The 26,897-nt window shown below is 34.6% G+C and overlaps 4 protein-coding genes and 1 long non-coding RNA gene across 7 annotated transcripts; 2 read left to right on the forward strand and 3 right to left on the reverse strand.

Annotated features, from left to right (window-relative positions):
* Window positions 1–6,144, reverse strand: LOC111456434 (aromatic aminotransferase ISS1). The gene is made up of 9 exons (XM_023098291.1): window positions 5,211–6,144; window positions 5,039–5,086; window positions 4,775–4,903; window positions 2,740–2,799; window positions 2,448–2,604; window positions 1,907–2,013; window positions 1,728–1,786; window positions 736–844; window positions 1–621 (listed from the first exon to the last, which is right to left on the reverse strand). The coding sequence occupies exons 1-9, from the start codon at window positions 5,271–5,273 to the stop codon at window positions 169–171; spliced, it is 1,185 nt and encodes a 394-aa protein (XP_022954059.1). The 5' UTR covers window positions 5,274–6,144; the 3' UTR covers window positions 1–168.
* On the forward strand, window positions 1,886–26,024 carry LOC111456438. Its single transcript, XR_002712762.1, has 3 exons — window positions 1,886–1,897; window positions 16,861–16,864; window positions 25,958–26,024. It is a non-coding gene; the product is annotated as an uncharacterized LOC111456438 (long non-coding RNA).
* Window positions 8,052–13,868, reverse strand: LOC111456432 (cyclin-A2-3). Of its 2 annotated transcripts, XR_002712761.1 has the most exons (12): window positions 13,659–13,868; window positions 12,310–12,657; window positions 11,744–12,080; window positions 11,024–11,148; window positions 10,055–10,147; window positions 9,715–9,848; window positions 9,306–9,458; window positions 9,173–9,206; window positions 8,918–9,067; window positions 8,696–8,830; window positions 8,432–8,594; window positions 8,052–8,349 (listed from the first exon to the last, which is right to left on the reverse strand). XR_002712761.1 is itself a non-coding variant. In XM_023098288.1 (11 exons), the coding sequence occupies exons 2-11, from the start codon at window positions 12,604–12,606 to the stop codon at window positions 8,541–8,543; spliced, it is 1,512 nt and encodes a 503-aa protein (XP_022954056.1). In that variant the 5' UTR covers window positions 12,607–12,657; window positions 13,659–13,868; the 3' UTR covers window positions 8,052–8,540. The 2 variants fall into 2 exon arrangements, 1 of the variants encoding a protein (XP_022954056.1); XM_023098288.1 differs by having other exon boundaries at window positions 8,052–8,594.
* Window positions 17,773–21,942, forward strand: LOC111456433 (D-glycerate 3-kinase, chloroplastic). 2 transcript variants are annotated; one of them, XM_023098289.1, is made up of 12 exons: window positions 17,773–18,197; window positions 19,126–19,511; window positions 19,720–19,799; window positions 19,889–19,940; window positions 20,020–20,061; window positions 20,126–20,204; window positions 20,277–20,314; window positions 20,405–20,473; window positions 20,554–20,628; window positions 21,119–21,235; window positions 21,319–21,369; window positions 21,465–21,942. In XM_023098289.1, the coding sequence occupies exons 1-12, from the start codon at window positions 17,999–18,001 to the stop codon at window positions 21,606–21,608; spliced, it is 1,332 nt and encodes a 443-aa protein (XP_022954057.1). In that variant the 5' UTR covers window positions 17,773–17,998; the 3' UTR covers window positions 21,609–21,942. The 2 variants fall into 2 exon arrangements, with proteins under 2 accessions (XP_022954057.1, XP_022954058.1); XM_023098290.1 differs by having other exon boundaries at window positions 17,774–18,197; window positions 20,283–20,314.
* Window positions 22,367–24,172, reverse strand: LOC111456436 (auxin-induced protein AUX22). The gene is made up of 3 exons (XM_023098293.1): window positions 23,744–24,172; window positions 23,493–23,586; window positions 22,367–22,650 (listed from the first exon to the last, which is right to left on the reverse strand). The coding sequence occupies exons 1-3, from the start codon at window positions 24,114–24,116 to the stop codon at window positions 22,566–22,568; spliced, it is 552 nt and encodes a 183-aa protein (XP_022954061.1). The 5' UTR covers window positions 24,117–24,172; the 3' UTR covers window positions 22,367–22,565.
* Window positions 26,025–26,897: the final 873 nt, after the last annotated feature.

Raw genomic sequence — 26,897 nt, forward strand, 5'->3', positions numbered from 1 at the left:
TTGAAAAGTAATGGAGGGAAGTCAACTTTATATAAACAAAAGAGTCATTAGAATGTGATGGGAGTTTTGTGTCACATTTCAATAAATATTATTATTACACAATTCTTTTTTTTTTTTTTAATATTTATTCAAATGCAGAAAGTAATCAACTTTGGTGTCTTCATCTCATCACTGTATCATTCCAGCACTGCACAACTCTTCCAAACCTTTCCTCAACCTCTCAGCAGCAGCTCGGCAATCGTCCTCCATCAAACCTCCGAACGAGATCCTGACATTCCCCGGCGACCCACAAGCAGAACCAGGGATTACAACGATCCCATGTCGTCGAGCGAGCCAAAGAACGACTTGATGATCGTCGATGAACTCGTCGGGAAGCTTGGCCCAGAGGTATATGGCACCTTCCCCTCCTTTTACAGCGCCTTGTCCTAGAGGGGTGAGTGCTTGTAGAATGATATCTCTGCACTTGACAAGCTCTTTTACTTGCTCTGTTACCCACTCCGGGCCTAACTTCAGGGAGTTTAGAGCAAGATGCTGTGATAATATTGAAGCACAGATGGGAATGTTGTCTTGAACTTTTAGAAGTTGGGCTCCAAACCCTTCAACTTCTGTAGGGTATGCTATCTGCTTGCATATTTTAATCGTTAGTTACGACTACACGACGTAAATTTACAAGAAAAAGATACGAGAATGAGAACGAGAGCGAGATGATCGATGAGCCGAGAGCACGTTACTTACGTATCCAATTCTCCATCCCATCATTCCGTAGGCTTTCGAAAAGGAGAATATATTGACGACATGATTCCCTTCGACACAAGAGTGTTTTAAGCCATCGAACATGAAGTACCTGCAACAACAAATTTCAAGAACTCAAAAAACTATCATTCTACGTTTTAAGGCGATGACGAATCTGCTCCTCAAACGGCGATGAACGGGCTGATAGTACCCTCCATTCGAGAAACGTACGATATCCACCTCAACAAGTTCCACCACAAACAGAATACTCGGTCTATCTTGATTTGTTGTTTTCCGTCAGTCCTCCAATCCAAAACATAATACTCAATCACTACTAGTAGATATTGTCCGTTTTGGCCCACTACATGTCGTCATCAACCTCACAGTTTTAAAACGTGTCTATTAGGGAAAGGTTTCCACACCCATATAAAGAATGCTTTGTTTCCCTCTCCAACCGATGTGGGATCTCACAATCCACCCCTCTTGGGGGCCAGCGTCCTCGCTGGCACACCTCCCAATGTCTAGCTCTAATACCATTTGTAACAACTCAAGCCCACCGCTAGCAGATATTGTCCGCTTTGGCCCGTTACGTATAGTCATCGACCTCACAGTTTTAAAACACGTCTCTTAGGGAAAGGTTTCCACACCCACATAAGGAATGTTTTGTTCCCCTCTCCAACCGATGTGGGATCTCACAATCCACCCCTCTTGGAGGCTAGCGTCCTCGCTGGCACACCTCCCAGTGTCTAGCTCTAATACCATTTGACAACTCAAGCCCACCACTAGCAGATATTGTCCGCTTTGGCCCGTTACGTATAGCCTTCGACCTCACGATTTTAAAACACATCTGTTCGGGAGAGATTTCTACACCTTTATAAAGAATAATTCGTTCCCCTCTCCAACCAATATGGGATCTCACAGTTCATATACACGCACGCACACGAAATGTTTGTATCATTAAACTAAAAGGAACTGCAAAACCTTAATGAACTTACTCATAGGTATTATCCACAACAAGCCAAGACCCAGCCTTTTGGCAAAGCTCTGCTAATCTCTACAAGTGCCCAAAAACAGAAGCAAAAAGTTGATTCAGGTAACAATAAAAGAGGAAACTCAAAAGCATCTGAAAACATATTGATAGCAGGAGTAACAGGGAGGCAAGAGAGTCAAAAACCTTGAGAAGAGGCTCCGGAATATAGGTGCCAGATGGGTTCCCGGGATTAACGACAGTGACGAGTTTAGGGGTCGGTTTGGCTTCAGATAATGTCTTTTCTAACCAGTCTGAAAACCGAATTACGATAACATGCTATGAGTCGAACAGCAGACAAACCATCGCTTTTAAAGGCAAGGACAAAGCAACGTCCTTGACGATAATACACGATTCACAGGCAGAAATACAACTAGTACATGAACACATGTCACCAAAATGCAACAATCAATTCGAACCATGGAAGGAAGTAACTTCTGGCGTAGTATCGTCCTCTATGGTTAATGACGAGCAACTTAAACACATAGAGGATCATCACGAACGGTACGAAGTGGATAATAAACATATTTACTCGGTGAAAGCGCATAAGAGAGTTGTGTTCTTAGAGAGTTCTTGGTTAACCCTCACCACAAAAGCAAGGGTCACATACAAAGGGCTAAAGACATAGTGCTTAGCGTTTGAATAAAGCAACATGGCTATGTATATGTAATCAACCAGTAATACTAACCTGCATCTGGATAAAGTGTTTTCGGGTCACCAGGACCGACCAATATATTCGTGACGCCAGTCATTTGGAAAGACATGTAGGCATTGAAGTAATATGGAGCAAACATAACCACAGAATCCCCAGCATCACACAATGTAAGAACGAGATTCACGAACGCCTGCAGTAAAATCGGAGTTACGTTTTACTAAAGGAAAAGAATGGTTAAAAGTACTTAACATAAGGAAGTGTTCAAAAAAGAAAGGTAATAATATATACAAGCAGAGCAAACAATTTTGATATGCACTATCATCACCTGATTTGCACCGGCTGTAACCATCACAGAGGACTTGTACAGTTTATTTTCCTGATGCAACTGCAAAACAAACAGAAGGATTTAGTAATAACATGACTCTCAAGTTCCATATTACAAACAAGAATCCAATTTCAGAGAAAGAACACGGCCCAAGCTCACCGCTCGCAGATATTGTACTTTTTGGGCTTTCCCTCAAGGTTTTTAAAACGCGTCAGCTAGGGAAAGGTTTTCACACACTAATAAAGAATACATTGTTCCTCTCTCCAACCAATGTAGGATCTCACAATCCACCCCCCTTCGAAGCCCAATGTCCTCGTTGGCACTCGTTCCCCTCTCCACTCGATGTGGGACCTCCCAATCCACCCTCATTCGGGGCCCAGCGTCCTCGCTGGCACATCGCCCGATATCCAGTTTTGATACTATTTGTAACAGCCCAAGCCCACCGCTAGCATATATTGTCCTCTTTGGGCTTTCCCTTCCAGGCTTCCCCTTAAGGTTTTCAAAACACGTCTATTAGGGAGAGGTTTCCACACACTTATAAAGAATGTTTTGTTCCCCTCTCCAACCGATGTGGGATCTCACAATCCACCCCCCTTCGGGGCCCAACGTCTTCGCTGGCACTCATTCCCCTCTCCAATCGATGTGGAACCCCCAATCTACCCCCTTTGGGACCCAGCGTCCTCGTTAGCATACCGCCTAATGTCCACCCCCATTCAGGGTTCAACCTCCTTGCTAGCACATGGCCCGGTGTCTGGCTCTGATACCTTTGTAACAACCCAAGCCCACTGCCAGTAGATATTCCTCTTTAAACTTTCCCTTCCGGGCTTCCCCTCAAGGTTTTTAAAATGTGTCTACTAGGGACACACTTATAAAGGATGTTTCGTTCCCCTTTCCAACTGATATGGGATCTCACAAAGAATAAGAAAGATATTGATAAGAAAAACAGACAAAATTTAATCATTCAACATTTCAGAAACCAATCAAGATGATGAGTTGAGAAGAGCAAAAGCCAGTAAGGTGAAAACAAATATGAACTACTCATTGTTGAAGCAAACCAATCTGGAAAATAGATAAAAGAAACATGACTTCATGTAGCAAACTCACAGATACGAAGTAGGATACAGTCACATAGAGAGCTATAAAAGGCTAGAATTTTCTAAGACTATAAGGCTGTACCAGCAGCGCCGTAACATTATAACCTCGAACGTATTATGAACGAGAGATGTGAAATTAACAATTCTGTATGTATGTTATGCATTTCAGTTCATTGGTATAATCTTATTCGGGTGCCATAAAAAATTTGCATCCACTCTTTTAGTATTAGCATCAACTTCCAATACCTTGAAAGGATTCAAAGACATACATCCAAAGACGGGCTTTCCCTGATAGGAACCACGAACCTCCACAATGGTATGATATTGTCCACTTTGAGCATAAGCTCTCGTGACTTTACTTTTGGTTTCCCCAAAAGGCCTCATACCAAAGGAGATGTTTTCCTTACTTATAAACCCATGATCATTCCTTACATTAGCCAACGTGGGACTCCCTCCCAACAATCCTCCCATCAAACAAAGTACAACCTAAAGCCTCTCCTAAGGCCTATGGAGCCCTCAAATAGCCTCCCCTTAATCAAGACTCGACTCCTTCTTTGGAGCCTTCGAACAAAGTACACCCTTTGTTCGACATTTGAGTCACTTTTTTACTACACCTTCGAGACTCACAACTTCTTTGTTCGACATTTGAAGATTCTATTGACAGACTCTCATGCCATATTAGGAACCACAAACCTCCACAATGGTAAGATATTGTCCACTTTGAGCATAAGCCCTCCGGGTTTCCCCAAAAGGTCTCATACCAATGTGGACTTTCCTCTCAACAATCCTCAACCTTCCCCCAATAGAAGGAGTAAAACAAATTAAGATAAAAATCCCAAGCCGGTAGCCTAGGAAAAGACAAGCAAGCCACCCTCACCTACCCCCATATCTATAGCAATGGTCAGAGCTGGTAAGCAAGGTAACTGTATCTAACGCCTTACCTTTCTTGTCAGCGCCTCTCTCAGCTCAGGGATACCTTCATCAGCCCCATAGCGACTGACTGAAGGCTCCCAAACAAGTTCTGCAGCCTTCGTCAATGCCTGTTTTGGAGGTTGCCAATAGACCACGCCCTACAGCAAAAGACCATATAAAAATACAAGACCATCAAGCCATGGCAGCATTGAAAACCCAATATAGACAATTTTCCTCGCTTCCCCATCATCAAAAACAAATCAAAAAACGAGTAATTGAAATGAAACTCCAACCTGGGCAAGGGACAAAACATTTGTACTTCCTCGGACAAGTTCTTGAATCTGCAAAAAAGTTCAACATCCATTGATTATTCAATAGTAATCTATTACCCTGACCAAGAAACAACCAGGCACGCACATTTAGACGAAGCAACGCACACCAAATAGGGAGAGCGTCTGATTATACCTTAACCATGATGGGCATCTCGGTCTCCAATGCCCTTCTCGCAAGCCTTCCATAAGAACCCATTTCCCTATTCACCTCCCACGCCAATCCCAACAGCTTCAATCCCCACCAAAAGACTCCTTGACTTTGAACTTACACTACTTTACCCACCGATCTCGAAAACCCACCCTGAAAACTTCCTTCAAAACTCGAAGAAATAAAAATATAGATGATTCGTAGCCCTTTTCCCGCAAGACCCACCAACCCAAAAGGCCCCAAACTCAATTTTGGGGACGAGAAAGAGTGTTTTTATATGAAGGTATCGGGATATCGGGATAGGCACGCCTTGAAGGACGCCAATATGGTAATAATAACATATGATTCTCTTCAAAGATAAGGCAAAATAAAGCCAAAAGACTTTTTGATCTCCTTCCTTTTTATTCTACTTTGGAGAGTGGGTTAATACACGCTATCGTGAACTTTTGTGCGTTACTTTGACTTCTCTGCCTCGCTCGTTACCTGGCTTTGTCCGTTTGCACGCCAGAATATTGCCAAATTTCATCCCCTTAGCTCAAATTTTCATATGGGTTCTCTCAATTAGAGGACCCCATGTAAAGAAAACTCCATTTCCACCGTTCCAACGCACAAAAACCCCCAAAAACAGAGTAAAATGAAGAACCCCTTTGGTTGAACCAAAAAAAAGCCCCCAAAACGGATGAACACTATGATTAAACAAAACAAACCCTTGTTTTGTGGTGTTATTTTCGCCAATTTGAGTGGCTAATTTGATAAGCTTATGAGAAATAAATATAATATTGAATTATAATTACCAATTTCTTGGACGGCAGAGACAAAAAGACCAGCTCTGGCTGGCCGATGGACCCGAATTGAAAAACGAAAACCTCTCACTCTCTCTCTCTCTCGTCCTTTTTTTCTCTTTTTCTTTGTCAGTGTCTGAGAGATGACAAGGAGCACTGCTGCTCTTGTCTCCTCGCATCGATCCATCTCTGCGCTCACTTTGATAAATTCATGGAACCCAGGATGGACCATTCATCTCATTTTTCATTTATTTTTTAAAACATTTCTATAAAAAAAAAAAAAACAAAAAAAAAAAACAAAGGTATTCTAAGTACTCAGTACTGATTCTTTTTGGTATACGGATTTTAAATTTATTCTTTTAGTTCTTTTATGGTGTTTCCTCCTTTTTTATATATATATATATATATATATATATATAATTAATTAAATTATACACATTTTAAAAAGTTCAAAATTTTAAAATTATTTCACAAAATACTCTCGTGATGAAGAAAATCTTGGATTTAATTCATAATTAAGTCGGTTATTTTTCGTAGTATCGATTATTTATTTAATAATATAATATTTTCTCGTGGAAAATATTTGAGAATAAGATATGTTGAAAATTAGATAATCGTGTGTTTTAGTGTTTGTAGGGTAAATGTTATATAGAAACTTTCAAACAATTTTATTAATTTTTAATTGTTTTATTTTTATTAAGTTCAATTATTTAAAATAAATATAAGTAATTTAATTTTTATTCATATTCCTCAAGTTTATTTTGTAATTTACCTTAATAACTCTCCTCAAATAAATAATTCTAATAAAATTATATAAACTTTTAATTGTGAATATTTAGTGATTAAATTAAATATTCTTATAAATCTTATATAATTATAATAATTTATTAAAAGTAGTAAAAAATTACCATACAAGATTTAATTAATTTTTATTAATTATATCTATTATTATTAATTTGAATTTGAATCAATTAATTAGACTTGGAAATTATGATAGGTTAATGAATCAGCAATAAATAATTTTTTATAAGCTAATTAATTAATAAATTGTACTTGTTAGTTAATTAATTAATAGTTTAAATTACTTGTAACTGATGTTGGTGATGTGTTGTAAGTTTGTGATTTTTTTTTTAATTATATATAAGTTTTATAATATTTTATTTGTTATTGTTACCGTAACATTTATCTAATAATGTTTTACTGAGGTTGGTGATGCATTGTGAGTTTTGTGACTTTTTTTTTATATGAGTTTTATAAGATTTTATTTGTTATCGTTAATGTAACCTTTATTATAGATAAGTTCTTTTAAAATTCACTCAAGTTTGTTAATGTAATATTTATTACAGATAAGTTTTTTTAAAATAATTAAACAAAACAACTTGGCAACTCAAGCCTTGCTAATATAACAAAAAAAACAACCTGACAACTCAAGCCTTGTTAATGTGTCGTTTATTGTAGATTAGGACGACAACTCAAACGATAGAGAGGATTGAGTTTGATTGGGTTTGATTACTTAAACAAAACAACCTGACAACTCAAACCAGAAATAGAGAGATTTGGTTACTTAAACAAATATATTAAACTCAAGTTAGACTGGTCCAAAAGAATTTCTCAACTCAACGTCATATACACTCTTAGTCGGACCTATAGTGCATGTCAAGTCTTCTGTCAAGCTAGTACTTCCAAAGTGAGCAAATGTCATGTGTCTTCAAGGCATATCAGGAGATATATATTGGTATCAGATCTATCATATATATATATATATACTATCTATCGTATATATCTCTACCCACCTTTTTACTATAAATACAAGATTCCATAACCAACAATATCCGACTAAGAAGCATCGTCTAGAGCTGGCAAAGCTAGGTGGAGATAATCTCATTGGCTCATCTGGTCAAAGCAAGTGTCTTGGTTCAACTTGCTGACATGGCAGGACATGATGTCCACGTAGATTATTACTTTCTATTTTCAAAAAATCACTCAATACAAGAATCAATATATTCGTCAAGAAACATCAGTAGCTGAGCAACAATTTGAAGTGTAAAGAACATCATATCATCAATTTATTATATCCACATCAATACAACGCCCAAACTTGTGCCAAAACTTGACAAACTTAGCATAGAAGGAGCAAAACAATGAGACAAAGTCTGGTGTGTAATAGAATTCATTAAGAACTTTGTCAACAAAATTAGCAGTAAATACAGAAAAGAAAATCTTGGGTGGCAATTCTACATGGTCTTACAGACAAAGCTTCCTTCTGTGAATGTATATATTCAACAGCCTATCTCCGCCCGCCACGATATCAATTGGGGAGGAGCATGACCAAAGTCACAAAACTATAAACAGAAAAGCTTCAAAAAACAAAAAATGTAAGAGAAAAAGAATGTTAATGGGAAAGGGTAAGGATTAACATTAGACCTCAGGCTTTAAACATGTCGAGTTAATCACAAAGAAAGAGAATCTCAAGCTTCTATATATGGTAACTGTTGGCAAATTGTGGATGGTTGGCCTTCGTCTAGCACGTGGTTCAGAATAGTGTATCGAGTAATTTCGGGGAAGACAAAGTTGCGACGCCTTTGAACTGTTATCAAGACGACAGTTCGTGAGAAAACACACAGCAAATCCAAGTTAACAAACATATTATGACTTCTTATGGACTTATTATAGTGTGTACTCATTTACCTTTTCTTGTCGATACTTGACGCGAATCGAGCTAAGAGGACAACCATTGGTGTTCAACTGTAAATCTTGTAAAGCAAGAACAGTTTTTTTCAGATCTGATGCTTTATATGAGGTATAGTATTCCAGTGTTGAATTCTGTCAGAATAAGAATGAATTTAACAAGTCTGGCAAGGGTTTTAGAACTACATGAATGAAAAGAATAAGCGACGGGAAAATGCATACCCATGGGTGACTCGACTGATCCAACGTCCATTTTGAAAGAAATACAGCTGATGCAGCTATAACTGAGGGAAGAAAGTTCAAGAAACCGTAGTCAACCAGTGTTAATTCGGCGAGATAGTTGGCGAGGCACTCGAGTTCAAGACTAGGGGTCTGCATACCAATGAAAGTCGAGAAATATAAGCTTTGCGTATAAGACAAGAAGTAAGGAAGCTTCTAAAACTATCAGGCAGTACGGTACGACCACCTAATTGTTACCTTATATGTCGTTTGCGCAGCTCGAACGTATCTCCTGAAAATAAAAAACATGCACGGATAAGAACACCGAGCCTTTATACACAGTTATATATGCACTGCATTGCTTGCGCAGCTCATCACAAACAAAAAATACCTGAGGAAAGATTTTGCAGTTGGTGCAGAAAGTTGAAAGCCCATATGCTTCAATACTTGACCTTCCATATTCAATACCTCCTCTTTTGTGTAGGTGCTGTCAGTGATGAAACAAAAGTCTTCAACACGTGGAGCACAAATTTCTTCATACTTCCTGGAGGGCACAAGGACCACTGGTGTTACTTCCTTCATATTCAAATCAATATAGCACAGCTCATATTTGGATGAGCTTTTTCGAGTTCTCATAGTAAATAGTATTTGCAAGATACTTGTTATGAGGACATCAAATTTTTTCACTTAATATCATCAATAGTTGCGTACTGCAGGGGGTTTATCACTTGGCATAGAACATAACTCAGACTTTTGGATGAAGTACATAGACGACTATGCTCGAGATCTGAGAAACTTACGAGGCGATTAACATGCAAGAGATACCCAACAGTTGAAGCTTTTGTCTCTCGATGTAATTTTGGGAGAGATACCAATCAATGAAAAATACAGTTAGGTAGAGCGTATCTGGTACTAACTTGTATTCCTCCGATACCTAAAATGAAAAATTTGTGAATCAGCCATTTCACAATTGTGCATCTGTTTCGAGATGAATGCTCGTGCAACTTCATTCTTCCGTGGTATAAGTTCGATAAAATTTAAGAAATTTGGAAGAACTATGAGATATCCCACAGCTCCAAGAAATCAAGTATTAGTCTATGATTTCATTAAGTAAATAAGGCTTAACGAAGCAACACTAACCTCAACGAGCCAATCAACCAATATACCCCGCATGCTTTGGGTAATATCAGTCTGCACTGTTTCCATGAAATTGGGACGCGGTCTTCTGGTTAGCTGTAGAGAGGAAAATTCAATCAGTTAAGATAATATAATCTTTAACGTTAAATTTTAAAAGTGGAACCAAGTTTAATCAATTTATCATGGAATTGAAAGAGTATATAGCCTAACACCAATACTACATTCCAAGAACATTCAGGTTTCTTAAATATATAGCAAAAGTTTTCAGATCCTAAAGGCGCAAAAGCAATGATTGCATCATCCTAGAACAAGGATTATGAGTTGATTGAAAACATATCAGAAGTCCGAACAAAAAAACGTGTTTGTCATTTCAAACAAACTGCTTAAGTTACATCTAAGGTTGATTATGTGAGTTGAAGAAAGCAATTGGGGAATCTTAATGTTCCATTCCATGTCAGGAAACGTGACACGCTTCAACTGTTCAACACATGCAACTTTAGTACTTCAGGGTATCTTCTTTAGATAAGAAACCGAACTTACATTGAAAAATATGAACAGTTGTACAAAGGACATACAAAAAAATCATATGCCTAACTACAATAAGGGTTCCAATCCACACGAATAAAACCAAGCGGATAATTACAAAAAGTCGTATGGATAGATGTCCTTCACAAGGATAGTCATTTTGATTGCTTGCATCCATCAGAAGTGCAAATTCTCTTGATCCGATAGAGAAATACATACGACAAAATAGTTGGTGTTCGCGTTCTTATTCGGATCCCAACTTATTAAAGCCCTTCCTAATCAATATAATCACATATATGCTAAACAAATATAGCTTCCTTGTATTGTGAACTCTATAAGTGCAATATCACTTTTCTTCCCTTTATTCACACTGACCATGAGCAAAAATGCCATACGAAAAATAGAAAAAGAAAGTAGATAAGAAGAACAGTAATCAACATCACGTACCTCAGCAACGCGTAAATTGTTATGGATATCATTGGCATAGACAGTGCACAGTTGAGTATCTCTGTCATTACAATCAATGTCTGTAATGTTCAGGTTGCTTCTAGTCCCCATAAGCGACACTTTCTCTGTTGTTTCCATTTTCATCAAATATGTTGTCAGCAGTTTATATGTTTGAAGGTGACAACACTATCAAAACTTGAAATTAAGAATTTTAAAGTGATTTATTTATCTTATCATTTAAAGAAAATGATATTGTTTTTACTTTCTAGAGTAAACATATTGTTGCTTGAACTATTGGTTTCTCGAATAAACATTGTTTCAGATGTTTCCTAGAAGCTCGAACACCAGCATTCTTATTAGTATTCCCAACACCAACTTCATCATATGAGACATGGCTTCTATAAACAGAAAAATTAACATGGTTTTTGAAGAGGAAAGCCGACCTTGTTTTATTGAATGGTCACCTCAAGCAAACCAAAGTAATTAATTTCCTTCCGTAGTAATAAAAAAAATTGCAATCAAATTACAACTTTTATCAGCTTAGAGTGCTCAGTATCTAGTAAAGTGCATCTAGGTTATATATAAAAATAAGGAATAAGGGGAAAATGTCCTTAAAAAGAGATTAACATGATAAAGTAGGCTGAATTCTCTCTTTTCCTGCTCCTTCAGAGGGTTATGAATGAGTTAAAGTTTAGAGAATAAAAAGTTGAGAATCAGTACCTTTATTTTGAAAATTTTGGGACTCTGAAGGACTTTGAGACCTCCAATTATCATCCCGAAAATCACTTGTGACCTCTTCCTTTATACCACCGACCCGATGATGTGCCTCATGGTCTTCAGAATTACTTGAATGCTCAACTTTCAACTTAGCTTTTGATTTCACATTTGCTTGTACACCTTGTGTTCTAAGATCAAGAGGCTTGGAGTACGCCCCACCAACTGATGAAGCTCCTTTGGTTCTAAGACCAAGAGGAACCTTGGAGTTAGCCACACCAACTGATGAGGCTCCTTTGGACTTCTTGATACGGTTTCTGAGTGTTGGCTTGCAACTATTGGTCTGTTAAAAGAAAAAAGGTAAGTTCCAGAACCACAAAGCTGCATAACTCGGAAAGATATCCGTCTATTACGTCCTCAAAGCAATGCACGAGAAAATTTTTAGATACAATAGTAGCCCATAAGACGTGGAAATAAATTCGAAGAAACTTTATTAGTCCCAAGTCATGGAAAGATTACTGTAAGGCTCATAGAGATCCAGAATCGAATATGGAGAAAGAAAACCCATTCACCTCAATTTTAGCTGCGTTAGAACATTTTGAGTACGAAGGTTCACAGCCAATATTGCTGACATCCTGAAGCACGGCCCTCCTCTTACATGGCCGAGATGATTTAGCAATAGAAGGGCAGCTATTTTCTTCAGAAGCAGCTCTTTTCAAATTAGCTCGTGCAGCCCGCCTCTCTTGTTGATATGCAGGAACTTTTGGAGGCAGCTGCCCTGACGCACTAAATGCAGCAGCTCGAGCACGTGTAATTCTACCAGGAAATTCTCCAATATTTTCCCTGATGAGATTTTCTTCTTTTCTCATATTTGAAGGTCTCAAAGAAGATTAAATCATCCAAATGCATCAGAGTAAAACCTGTGGCAGATGAACAGCTCTCAAGTAGCGATCTTAACACCATAAATTTTCATTTAAACAACAAGGTCTTAAAGATTTGATGAGATACAAGAAACATAGTGAAGCTCCATGGTACAAACACCCTTGAATGTTCAAATTTTGGATTAAAAAAACAGTATGGTAGCTGCAAATTTCAAGTGAACTGTTTGATTAAAATAGTGCACGCTTTTCACATATCGCAGATCTATCATATATGCAGTATTAATCCATAGTCATGATTGAAATTACATTGAGCTTCACCACACAGTTGAAACAAAAGACATTTACAAAGAAATGAGAAAGATAGGCAGAAACATTAGGAATTCAAAGTAAACGTTGCCGGGTTAACCAATCTAAAAAATCAATAGATCCCATATGAGCTTCTAACATCTTGCACTTCTTGAAATCCCAAAAGGTACTAAATCCATTAAACTATCCCTAGTAGTAACTCCACCATGTTCATCAACAATGGAGTGGCCAATCATAAGTTTAGAACATTGAGCAGCTTAAAGAACTGATTGGCATTAGTTCAAGAGAATGTGATGAACAAACATGGATTTCCAAGTAGTTTACCAGTAAAAAACAATAAAGAAAAGAAGTATCAAGTAACCAAGGTGCTTGGCCACCAAGAAAGCAGAAGAAAAAGGGGAAAATCAAAGGATCTACACAATGTGTTGCACCAAATCCAAGTCTCAGCAGTGTAATTGACATTCTTGCATTACGTCCAAATTACTACAAATGTCCATTTCATTATTGCACAGTCTTTTAAGAAACAATTCAAACCTAAACTCCTCCACTTCTTTCTCCAAAATTTCCACAATCATCAAAACCCCAAATCGCCGAGCTAAAACCCCCACAAATCCCACCATTCCAACACATAAAATCCATCCCAAAATCTTCAAGAACATCAAACTCCACTCCGCCCTAATCCACAACGACGAAACAATCGCGAAAATCAAAAAAGAAGCGGACAAGAAATAAACCTGAATCTATCTTCCAAGCTCCAAGACCTCCATTGGAGCTCGAGATGAAGATCGAAAAGGTCGAATCAAAACAAGAATATCGGAGAGATAAAGGACAGTGGTGTGTGGGTGAGTAAAGTTGGAATGGGAGTGAGCGGGATGAAATCGAAATTTGAAACATAGAGAAGGGCAAAAAAAATCTGGAAAAAAAAAAACGAAAAGATTTCAAAAGAACAAAATTAAAAACATAAATAAAAAAGAAAAACAGTTATTAATAATATTATTAAATGAATAATCGTGTCTTAATGGCGTTTGCTGTTTTGACCAAAAAAGTGAAAACAACACACTGCGTGGACTCGAAGCTGTCAGCTCTTCAATTTTTATTATCACCTTACGGTAAGCTCGCGCGTGAGTCCAGATTCTCAATTTTTATTCCTCAAATTTACCTTATTACCCCTTTCTTTCCAACGAACAAAAGGCTACTTTTGTAATGTCAAACTGAGCTCCTATCCTCTGTTTTTCGATATTCTAAAATTTTTTATTCAACCTATTCAATTTTGCCACGTAACAGAGTCAGAGTTTGTGTTGCCTTGTTATTGGACAAGGTTTTTCGAGCTTACGTAGGTCTGGCCACATGCCATGTTTTTGTCTTTTTATTTTATTTCTTTTATGGTTTTGAACATAATCGCCTAATTCCTGATTTTTTTCTTTTTTGTGTTTCTTAATTTTAGTTTAATTCCACTAATTTAGGGTAAAATTTTATCTTTTTCCCATTTTGAAAAAATTACTGATTATTCTCCGTTATTTAAAATAAAAAATATTATAAATAGTTTCCAATTTTATATTATTTTTTTATCTATTGTAAATCTAAATACATTTATATCCTTTCAAATAGGGGTGTATATTCAACCTGACAACCTAGACCATCCCAACTCGAGGTGGGTTGGGTTGGATTGGCATTTCGAATAGGTTGGGTTCATTTTTCTAAACCTGAACGTTCTATTTTGGGTTCGTGAGCAAAATCTTTAGTCGACACGAGCCAAATAAAAATATATAAAATATATTAAGTATGCTTTCATATTAATGGGCTCGGTACTGAATCCCGTCTACATGTTTCTTTTTATTATTTTTAATTTATTTTATTTTTTTATTTTTTGAAAACTTTTTATTATTTTTAATAGTTTCTATTATTTTTTTATTGAATTTGTTTTTATTTTTTTTCAATAATTATATAGATGGATTTGTGTTTATTTATAAACTTTTAATATATTTTATTTAAAATTGTATCCAATAGTTATAAATTGCTGATAAATAAAACTTAAAAAAAAAAAATTTGCGACCCAACCTGAAAATAGAGGATTGGGTTAGGTTGGGTTGTGAAAAGTTTTGGATTGGGTTGGTTACCGATCCAACCCACCCGAACTAGGTTGGGTAAAAAAAAAAATTTCTCAACCTGACCCAACTCGGACTATGTACACCCTTACTCTGACCAGGTTGCTTCTTATTTTTAAGAATAAAAATTATCCCCACAAACTAACACTTATCTTTTCAACATGTTTTGTCCTCACTCTTGGGGTCAAAAAGGCACACGTTGTTTGTATAAGCAGTAACTTTCAATTTTTAAAATTTTTCTTAATCATCTTATCCTCGTAATCACTTAGACGTCACATATTAAGCATTAATTTCTTCAATTATTAATATTGTTACGTTCAACGAATTCACGTGTGCGATGACAAGTGCACACCTTTTTTCATTAAATGATGCTTATTTATGGAATGCATTAAATAAATTGTTAACAAATATACATGATTTTTAATGTATTTACGCAATGTGACATGATTAATAATAGCAAGTATACTACATGACAACCAAATTAAACCAAACCAAATCAAACACATAAACGCACACTAAACCTAGTTAGAGGTTAGATTATCTTAATCATAAATCATAAATGTTCCTTAAGTTAACCGAAATTAATCTCCAAATAATCAATAATTATTAATTTGTTAATTAAATTTTGATAAAATTTAATTTTTGGAGTTTTTTAATTTTAAAATCTTTCCATCTACAAAATACAAAATATAAATTTAAAATTTATTAGTCATAAAATTCATAAAAGAACGCTTAATTTAAAAATAAAATTAAAATTAAATTTTTTAGAGATCATATAAATAAAAGTCTAAAAATGAATTTTATGAATAAAAATATAATATTCGCTTAATTTAAAAATAATAATAATAATAAAAATTTTAGAAATCATATAAATAAATTTTTTAATGATAAGTCTATAAATTAATTCAAAATTTATGAATAAAAATATAATATTCGCTTAGTTTAAAAAATAATAATAAAAAAAAATTTAGAAATCATATAAATAAATTTTTGAATGATAAGTCTAAAAATTAATTCAAAATTTATGAATAAAAATATAATATTCGCTTAATTTAAAAATAATAATAATAATAAAATTTTTAGAAATCATATAAATAAAATTTTTAATGATAAGTCTAAAAATTAATTCAAAATTTATGAATAAAAATATAATATTCGCTTAATTTAAAAAAATAATAACAAAATTTGTAGAGATCATATAAATAAAATTTTTAAAGATAGGTCTAAAAATTAATTCAAAATTTATGAATAAAAATATAATATTTTGAAATACAAAGACACAAAAATTAGATATTCAAAACTTTAAACTAAAAATGATATTTTAAATTAGATATTCAAAATTTTAAACTAAAAATGATATTTTTTTTATTTAAATAAATTTAAAAATTAATATTTTTGTTATATTGTAGTTTTACTTGTTTAGAATCACGACTCTACACAATGATATAATATTGTCTACTTTGAGCATAAGCTCTCGTGGGATTGCTTTGGATTTTTCCAAAAAGCCTCGTAGCAATAGAGATAGTATTATTTGATTATAAACTCGTGATCATTCCCTAAATTAGTCGACGTGGGACTTTCATCATCCAACACCTCTTCTCGAACAAAGTACGTCTCCTTTTAATCGAGGCTCGACTCTTTTTGCTTTTGGAGTCCTTTATTCGACATTTGAAGATTTATCAATCTATTGACACAACTAAGTTTAGGGCACGACTCTGATATCAGATTAGAAATCACGATTCTCCACAATGACATGATATTGTCCACTTTGAGCATAAGCTCTCGTAACTTTGCTTTAAGCTTCTCTAAAAGGCTTTAGACCAATTAGGAGTCATGTTCATCTAACACTATTCAAGTAAGAGCGTAATAATTATAAAGATGTGGATTTTTTTATTATTTTATTATAATTTTAGAATCGAATTGTATTAAAAAAAAAAAAACAAACAAGATTATACATCTCAACTAAAAATAAGAATAAATGAAAGTTGATCATTATATTTAAATAAAATCTTATCCCTATAAAAATATTAATTAAAATCTATTTATTTGTAAAAATTTGATATTATTTGGGATATTTCTAGATCAATATCTAATTTTTTTTTTGTAATTTTAAAAATTTTAATATTATATTTATAAGTCTCTAATATTTAGAAATTCAATATAAAAATTTTAAAATTTAAGAATTCATGAAATTTAATATTATATATAAGTCTCTAATACTTACGAGTTGAATTAGAAAAATGTTTTGAATTGTTCGAAAATTTCGAGTTAGTTGGATTGATGATCCGAGTCACCTAAATAGAGTTCACAGCTTATCCCAATCCAACCGGTCGAAATTGATTTTTTTTATTATTTAAAAAAATTATATTTATCCTACGTTAATAACTAAAATCCAGTAAAATTTAAATATCAAATATTTACAAGTTACAATCATCACTTACCAACTTTAAATATTTTAAACTTTTAAAAATAGAGGGTTGAGTTATAACCCTATTTTCGAATCGATTGAGTTGATCAAATTGAAAAAACGTCTGCTCGTAGATTGAATTGAATTTTTTATTTTAAAAAAATTCTAACTCAACCATGATTTGAGTTGAATAGGTGTGGTGTGACATTTATTAATAAATGTATAAATAATTTAAAACGAGAAATGGCTTGCATTTTAAAATAAAATAAATATAATAAACAAAAAATATATGGCGTAAGGAACCGACGCAGAGTTTGGTTGAATATGATCTTCGTTCTTTGAAAAAAAACAAAAAAAAGAGAGAGAAAATTGAATTTTTCTCAGAGAACAAGAGAGAATTGTCATCTCAAATTCTCAATTCATATCCGCACAGCTTTCATCTCTCTCTCTCCTTCCGACCTTCCTTCATTTCTGGCGCGTAAAAGCCGGCCAGGAACCAGAACCATGAAGACTCGGAGATGATAATCGATTACGAATCTCTCACAGTGAGCGATAGATAAGAATGGCAACTCAGCTGCTATCTCAGACTTCAATTTTTTCCTCTGTTTTCTGTAGCAATAGTAATGGCGTTGGTTTTTATAAATTCCGCTCTTCCCCTCACGTCCATCATGTCTCTGTTTCTTCTTCTTCATTTGCGATGGGTAAAACCGATCAGTCCATTTCTAGACTCTGTTATTTGGCGACCGATTTGGCGAAATCAGGTATTTTCTTCTCACGACTTAGTTTTGATGAAATACTATTGGTGATTATCAGGTTTTGTCTATTTGGTTCTGTCATATCCTCTGTTTGGCATCTTGGAATGGTTTCTGATGATGGTGAGGAGTAATTGGTTGTCGAATGTTAGGAAGGTTATGAAATGTTCTTCGATTTCGAATGCTGTGCTACTTTTAGGGAGGTTATTTTTATGCGTTTGGCTGTGCAATATTCTCTGTTAATATGGAGGGAAATTGTTGCGACATGTTCTTGGGAATTTGGTTTCATGATGCAAGAATGAAACGTTGTTTTTATTTTTCTGCAATATCATTTGGTTCTAGAAATGGATTCTGTCCATTCTTGGTGTTTGGATGTTTTTGGTTTCTAACGTATAGAGTAATCCCTTTTTCCTTTTATCTTTGTACTCATCAAACTTCGTTATACATTCATCATAGAGATATGACAATCTCTCTAGATTGAGCATTCTTTTTAGATCGTTCTGTTCATGCTTGGAACCTTGTTCCCTTCCGTTTAAGGGACATTCTTATATGAGACTTATGATATGTAAAAGCATCATAAAATGTAACAGCCCAAGCCCACCGCTAATATTATTTGCTTTGACCCGTTACGTATTGCCGTCAGTCTCATGGTTTTAAAACGCGTATGCTAGGGAAAGATTTCCACACCTTTATAAAGAATGCTTTGTTCTCCTCCGTGAGATTTCCGTGAGATTTCACATAAATAGTTTGTAATTTATAGTGAGGTCAGAGAGAGCTAATTCTTGTATTTTATGATGAACTTTTCAATATTTGTAGTGAAGCTTCTATTTATAGTTTCAGAAAGCTGAAGTTCTATTGTTTGATGGCCAATGCTGTTCTACCGTATCTTGTATAGTATGCTGCGTTCTTAATCATTGATCTCTTCCTTTTACTCTAGGCAATGGATGTTCATGGATTCAAGATAACTCCTCGGGTTGCAGCGTTGCTGCCTCCGACAAGTGTTATCAAGGCACCGTTTGTTATGCATTACCCATGAAACCAGCACAAGTTTCCACTGTGGAGGATCTTTTTGAATTCATATGCTCAGGTCCCTTGATAGAAAAGTTGGGTATGAGCCCTCAAAATGTAGCTGATGCCATAGATAAATGGCTGGCTTATGGTTCTTATCTTTGTCGATTGTTCAAGGTTAATGAAATGGAGCTCACAATTCCCCAGAAAGCAAGATTTTACCATTACTATATACCTGTGTTTTTTTGGTGTGAGGATCAAATATCTCAACACCATTCCTCATTTAAAGAAGAAGAAGAAATACCTCCCTTAGTGGTAAGCTTTAATCTCATTGCAAACCTGCTTATAATTATTATTTGATGTTCTTCCGCTTTGAGGAATTAAGATGTTTCGCACGAGGCTAAGCTTTCATGGATGTTCTTTACTCGTGGCCTATTAATTACGCTGGCTATTACTATCAGAGCTAAATTTTCTTTATTCCTCTGACTACTTGTCTTCAAACCACTTATTGGTGCTTGTGTAGATAGGATTTAGCGCTCCGCAAGGTTGTGGCAAGACGACACTCGTGTATGCTCTCAATTATCTTTTCGAAGTAACAGGCAGGTAGGCTGCGATGCTAGTAAATTTACCATAAAGAGGGCTGAGTATCTGCTGAAGTAGTGACTGAATTTCTGACTGAAGTTCTATCTCAGGAAGTCTGCTATGTTATCCATTGATGACTTCTATCTCACAGCTGAAGGGCAGGTTGGTTTGCCATCTATGATGTTGTTAGCATTTCCTTTCCGTTTGCAGAACTATTAATAAGTTAAGTGTCACATGGTAGACCCAACTGAGGGAAAGCAATGCGGGAAATGCACTTCTGGAGGTAACTTTTTTTGGTCTCATCCTCTTATATTCCTTCCGTTAGTTATAACTTCGTCAATTTTTAGTTTCGTGGAAATGCTGGAAGTCACGATCTCGAACTGTCGGTTGAAACACTCACAGCTCTATACAAGATGACCAAGGAAGGTCAGCATCTCCTTCACTTCTTTTGCTTCTGTTTCCCTTATTTTGATTGTTTACTAATTTAGTTCTCTTTTAATGAAGGTTTAAAGATGAAGATTCCCAGATATGATAAAGTAAGTGCAAATAGCCATCCTCTTGGTTTGCTTCTATATAATTCCGGCCACTTGTGATTCTCAGCCCCCCTTGTCCTCTGTTTAAACCAGTCTGCATTCAGTGGAAGAGGTGACAGGGCTGATCCTTCTACTTGGCCAGAGGTTGAAGGACCACTAACAGTAAGATATTTAATTTAACAAAGAAGGAACTTAAACTTTATTGCACCTAGCTACATAAACTTTGATTTGGTTACCTTTAGGTTGTCTTGTTTGAAGGCTGGATGCTTGGCTTCAAACCGCTCTCGACAGAAGCTGTCACAGCAGTTGATCCACAGGTTACCCTTTTCAACTTTCCAGAACTTAATTTTCAAGCTTGCCCTCATTTGTGAATGTGAGATCACACATAAGTCGAGGAGAGCGAAACATTGTTTATAAGAATGTAGAAATCTCTCCCTACCATACGCATTTTAAAACGTTGGGGGAAACTCCAAAAGGGAAAATCCAAAGAGAACAATATCTACTAACGGTAGGCTTGAGCTGTTACAAATGATATCAGAGTCAGACACCGGGCGAAGTGCCAATGAGGACGCTGGTCCCTAAGGGGGTGGATTGTGAGATCCCACATCGATTGGAGAGGAGAACAAAACATTGCTTATAAGGGTGTGGAAACCTCTCCCTACCAATCATATTTTAAAACCTTGAGGGAAAGTCCAAAGAGGACAATATCTACTAGCGGTGGCTTGGGCTATTCCAGTCAATCTATCGTTAACAAAGGAAAACAAAACATGAGAAAATCTCTCTCAAATGAACATTCAAATTTGACAGCTTGAGACAGTGAACAACAACATGAAAGCGTACTACAACGCTTGGGATAAGTACATAAAGGCGTGGATCGTGATCAAGATAAACGACCCCAGTTGTGTTTACAATTGGCGGCTGCAGGTAAGCTTTGTTAACACATTATTACCATACAACCAACTGGGTTTCAGCAACCTTAAGAACTGCATATTGTTATGAATTTGCAGGCAGAGATTGCAATGAGAGAGGCAGGAAAACCCGGGATGAGCGACGAAGAGGTACTCCGAAACGAAACATCAAAGTTGCATTAGTAAGATGGTAATGAAGTAGTTGATTGTATGGATGAGGAAGTTGTGGTGGTGGTGGTTTTCAGGTTAGAGATTTTGTTTCACGTTATCTGCCGGCGTACAAGGCTTATCTTCCCACGTTATACTCGGAAGGGCCAAGTGGGTCAGATCCAAAGAGGCTGCTTGTGGTTGAAATCGATGAAGAAAGGAATCCAATTCTTGGTTATTAGGTGGGTTTCTCAGCTTTCACATGCTCTTTTTGACTGCCTTTTTACACCCCTATGTGGATACCACCTACCTACTACTTACACACAGGTAAGAGCTCTTACTTTTGGATTGTTCGATAAATTGCAAATTTAGTCTTTAAAAAAAATTCAAACTTTTATTAGACACTGAAAATTCGAACTTTTATTGGGTACTTAGTTACCGTTTAAAAATTTATGAGAATTTTTCAAAAGTGTGTAACTTGGGCTTCAAGTCTACAAGTTGAGGTCAATATGGGCTTATCAATCCAATAGACAAAAGTTTGGGCTTAGGCCCAATGTGGTGGATTTGTTTGGATAATTGGCTAATATTAGTTTTATATGAACTAAGAAAAAAAATTAGAAATTAATAATTAAAATCACATTAGTAACAAATATTCACAAGTTGCAGCTTATCACTAACATCGGTGTGATAAATGTCAAATGTTTTTAATCTGGGTAATCTTAAAAGTATGATAGAGTTAGATTGGATTGAAATTATTTTTGGATTGGTCGGGTTGACAAAACCAAAAAAATGTCATTGACCTGAATTTTGGGTTTTTTTAAAATTTAACCCACCTCAAACCGAAAAAAATATAATCCAACCCATCGTTTATGGTTTGAGTTGGGTAGTTTGGTTGGTTGAATTATCGGGTCATATGAACACATCCTAATTGAAAATGAGTATCGAAATAAAATTAAGTAAAATAACTTATATATTACTATAATCTAATTATATAAAATGTCCCTCCTAAAATAGCATGGCACACTTACAATTAATAAAGAGGTCCTATAATAATTATAGGAATGACTTTTATGTCTATTTTCAAACAAAATAAAGTCATAACAATTAACCAAAAGATTAAAAATATAAAAATTAACGAAAATATGCCTTCATTTTTAGAGGACATCTTCCTCTTCTTTCCATTTTCTTCTGCTCAATGCTCATAGATCTTTAAATTGCAGGCCGAACCCTTTGGCCTCGGATCTCTTCATTATCCTTAGCCTTTTGCACGATTCGATAAACATCCTGAAAAATTAATAATATTATTAATTTTTTAAAATTATAATAACAAATTTAATTAGGGAATAATCCTTTTCAAATATAAAATTGGATTATTATGATTTTAAATAAATGGGATGTGTCGGGCAGGGGGCAAGGAGAAATGCAGTGAGGGACAACTTTGTAATCTGGCTGACATTATTATTAAGGTTTGGTTCGTGTCGGTATCATGTTGTGCGCGTTAATGAATGGAATGGGAGATTTGAAAAGACCATTTTGCCCATCCCCTACCTCTCTTCATAAATGAAGTGTTGAAGATTAATAGCGATTTTATCAATCAAATCAAATTGACTTTGACGGAAGACTTCAATTTAAAGCACCGTTAATCAACGGTAATTTAACATATATATATATATATTCCTTCTACCGGAGCGGGGATGGAGAAGCTTTCCCGTTCTTTTCCCCATCCTTTATTCAATCTCTACGTCCACAAAATTTTTCATTTATTTTTTTTATATATTAATTTTTTTAAAAATATATCTATTTTAAAGAGTATTTAATGGATAATATCTTCGATGTATAACATATTCAACCCTAAAAAATTAGGGATCACAACGCAAAGATTTGAGTAGGATTGAGGTGGGGGTAGGAAATATAATCCTTATTTATGGGTTAAATGGACATTTTTAATTTACGACCGGGAACATGAGAGTAGTTTAGACACACGTTATTCACCGGGAACATCGATGGTAAGCTATTGATTTAAAATTTTACCCTACATGATTTATTAAATTAAAGAAAATGAAATTTTAATTTTAGTAAAAAGAAAATTTAAATTTAGAAATTAAAAAGATAAAAAGTAAACTTACTCCCATGGGACGTCTCCAACAAGCATCCAATCTCCATCTTTGTCCTCGTAAATGGGAACGTAATCAGAACTTTCTCCATGCTTTGATGTCTTCCCTGTCATTTTACAAATTTGCCCATACTCTTATTTATATATTTTTCTAGAATGAAAGAACTTTTAATTACCATGCAATATTAACTTATTAAGTTACTCTACAAATGGTAAAAAAAAGTGTATAAAAGAGGAAGAAAATAGAGCTTTAAATTAATTTACCGGTTCCAAAGCAACCAAAGAGCTTCTCGAGAGCAACAGCAAGATCCGAGTAACCTTCATGAGAACCCAAGTCAAGTTTACGCAGAAATGGAGCTCCATCCATACTAATCTTCACGTACATTTTCGAATTCTCATTCTTAAGCAACGACTCTTTTTCTCCAAAGCTATTCTTTTTTCGATAAGAACACACAGGTGGCCATCCCACGACCTGTCCCTTACTCGTCGTGTTATTCTTTCGGTCGACATCGTCCCTAGTTGGCTCATCTTCATCGACGATATCTGCGTAGGCTCGTTTCTTCTCGTTTTTGTCGTTGTTGCCAGGGAGACCTAGGCGAAGCTCGGTGATCTCGAGCCCGAGGGATTCGTTTGCCATTTGATGGAAGAATGGGTGTTTTTTTGTGTGTTTAGAATGGGAAAATGAAAAGGGAAAAGGGATATATAGAAGAGGGAAGTGGGGAACAATGACAGGTCAACTAAGGAGACGAGGAACAAAGGTGGGGTCTTGATGCTCCCTAAGACACCGTTAAGGACCGGCATAATAAGTTGGATGCAGGATTTATGTTTAGGGTTTTTATTTTATTTTATTTTTTTTATTATATAATATATTCTTAAGAAATTTTGTAACGCGTTTTTATTTAGTCTATCGACAACTTTCAAAATTACAAATTTAATCTACAAATTATTTATTTTATTAAAATTTATGAATCTGTTAAATATAAAATAAAAAATTTAAGAACGGGTAAAATTCAGAAGTAAAAACACAATTAATACTTCAAAATTTTCTTACGAGAATTGTCACAATCGCACTTTTGATGGTAGCGGACTTGTGATTGTGCAGTACTCACTTCCTATCAACAAGTGAGTTAAGTCAATTCGTTCTTGTGTCGCCTACGGCCAAGCGACGTATGCTCGAGTCTCTAGACCGGGTTCAAGAAGAAAAATTTAGAAAACGAAGGCAGAGAGATTTCAAAAGAGAGTTTTGAAAGCAAGATTTGAGAGATTGAAATTGGTGTTATATGTGATGCAAGGAAAAAATGCAACAACAACGACTTACAGCATGTAACGATCGGGGAAGACTTATTAGAAATTTTTAAAAATTTCTAATAATTCAAAATTTTAATTAAATATGTTTCCAACGTTAAATAAATACAAATCTAAAAAAAAAAAAAAAAATAAAAAACTTAAAATTTAACCAAAATTATATAAGAAATAAAAATTTAAAGATTTAATTTCTCTAAAAAATTCTAGTTTTATTTTTCGGATAAAATAATTTTGTCAATTTTTTTAATCATGGTTTTCACTTTTAAAATAATTTTAATTAATAAATTTTATGCTATTAAAAATAATTAAACCAAACAACAAAAATTAGATTTAATTTAATTTTATTCCAATAATAATAATAATAATAATAATTATTATTATTATTATTATTTTTGATATGAAGTAATTGATGAACATTTCATGAGTACATACCAATAGACAATGATCACATGGAGCTATACTTTTGGAAATAAGTATGAAGCATGTGCTTCCATCCCACATCTTTAATTTCATATATAAATAAATAAGAAAATAAAATAATTAAAATATAAATAATAATCATCATTATATCGTTTAATCTATATTATACACTCGAGATTAATTATTGTAACAAAATCAATAATATACACAATATTCGACACATTTTTGTAGAAAAATAACTAAACTTAATTTAATTATGCCGATAACCTTGTTGGGACCTAACGGTTTGACCCGATAATCGACCTTGTAATGGAACAGATAGGAGAGGAAGCCTATAGAAGCGATCAGCTCAAAACCCACCTCATATTTTATATGAATTAATTGATTTCAATTAGATCGATGACTCTGGAAGAAACGTGCCCACGAGGGTACGAGATAAAACTTACCGACAAACAAATGTTTAGTTTTTATTCGTTGGATTCCGTGTTATCGTGGACAATTTGGATTCATGATGGAATGAAAATCAAATTGATGATGAAGAAGAATTTGGTGTGCCAAAATATTGATGACACTAATTATGTCTCCAATCAAATCATATAATAAAAGTTAAGGTTTATATAATAACTATTTGTATTATTAGTAAGTATAAATTTATTTATGATTTTTATATTAATTATTCCTAATTTTAAAATTTTTATTTGAAATAATGTAAATAAATCTCACTTCACACCTTCGAACGCACGGTTTTTATAGAGAGAGAGGCGCTTTCACATCTTCTTAACCCGAAATGGCAAATGGCTGGGGAGAGGAAAGGTTCCTTTTTTTAGGGTACCCCAGAAACTGATCTGATAAACGAAAATGTAGTTAGTTATGGTTAGTACGGTAGTATTTTTAAATAGACGGGTCCCATAAGATAAGTCATGTGGAGTTGTTAAAGCTACAAGTTTGATAGGTGAATAATGTATCTAACTCAGTTGCATAAAATTATAAGATACTCTTTGATACATATATTGATTGTGTTTTGCATATCCAAAATAGTTGGGATATGTAATATATCTCGATTGTGTTTGAAATTTTTTGAACCAATTAGAAAATTTGGATGATCGGATTGGTTGGGCTCACGTTAATAATTAAAGGCTAAATTAATAGAAAAATAACTACTTAAACTTAAAAAAAAAAATCAAAAAAATTTCATTAATATGCTCGTAATGAAAATAGTATTTTGTTTCAAAAATGCTCTTAAATTTTAAAAGATTTCATTAATAGTTAAAAAAAAAGTTGAAAAATATTTTTATCGTCAATATATAGACAAAAATAGTATGTTGACACCTCATAAATTATCTCTAAACATTTTAATGTTAGTTTGGGGAATTTAAGGTTTTTTTTTTCTTTAAAATTAATTTAGCCTAATTAGAATTTTATAAAACTCAAATATCAAACATCTACCGTATACAATACATCAGTAACATCTGTTATAAACGTCAAATAGTCTTCATCTTCATAACATTCTTCGAAATTGGGTTGAGAGAAATTTTTAGACCCATCCAAAATTTCAAGTTGGTCAGGTAAAACCGACCAAAAAAAATCTGAGTCTACGAGCTGAACTGAATTTTCAATTCTCGTATATTTAAAACACGAGCTCGGAGAGTAGAAAAGGTTTATTCAACTCATTGATATGTGATACACATGGATG

This window comes from Cucurbita moschata, unplaced genomic scaffold (genome assembly GCF_002738365.1).
Source record: "Cucurbita moschata cultivar Rifu unplaced genomic scaffold, Cmos_1.0 Cmo_Scf00018, whole genome shotgun sequence".
NCBI lineage: Eukaryota > Viridiplantae > Streptophyta > Magnoliopsida > Cucurbitales > Cucurbitaceae > Cucurbita > Cucurbita moschata.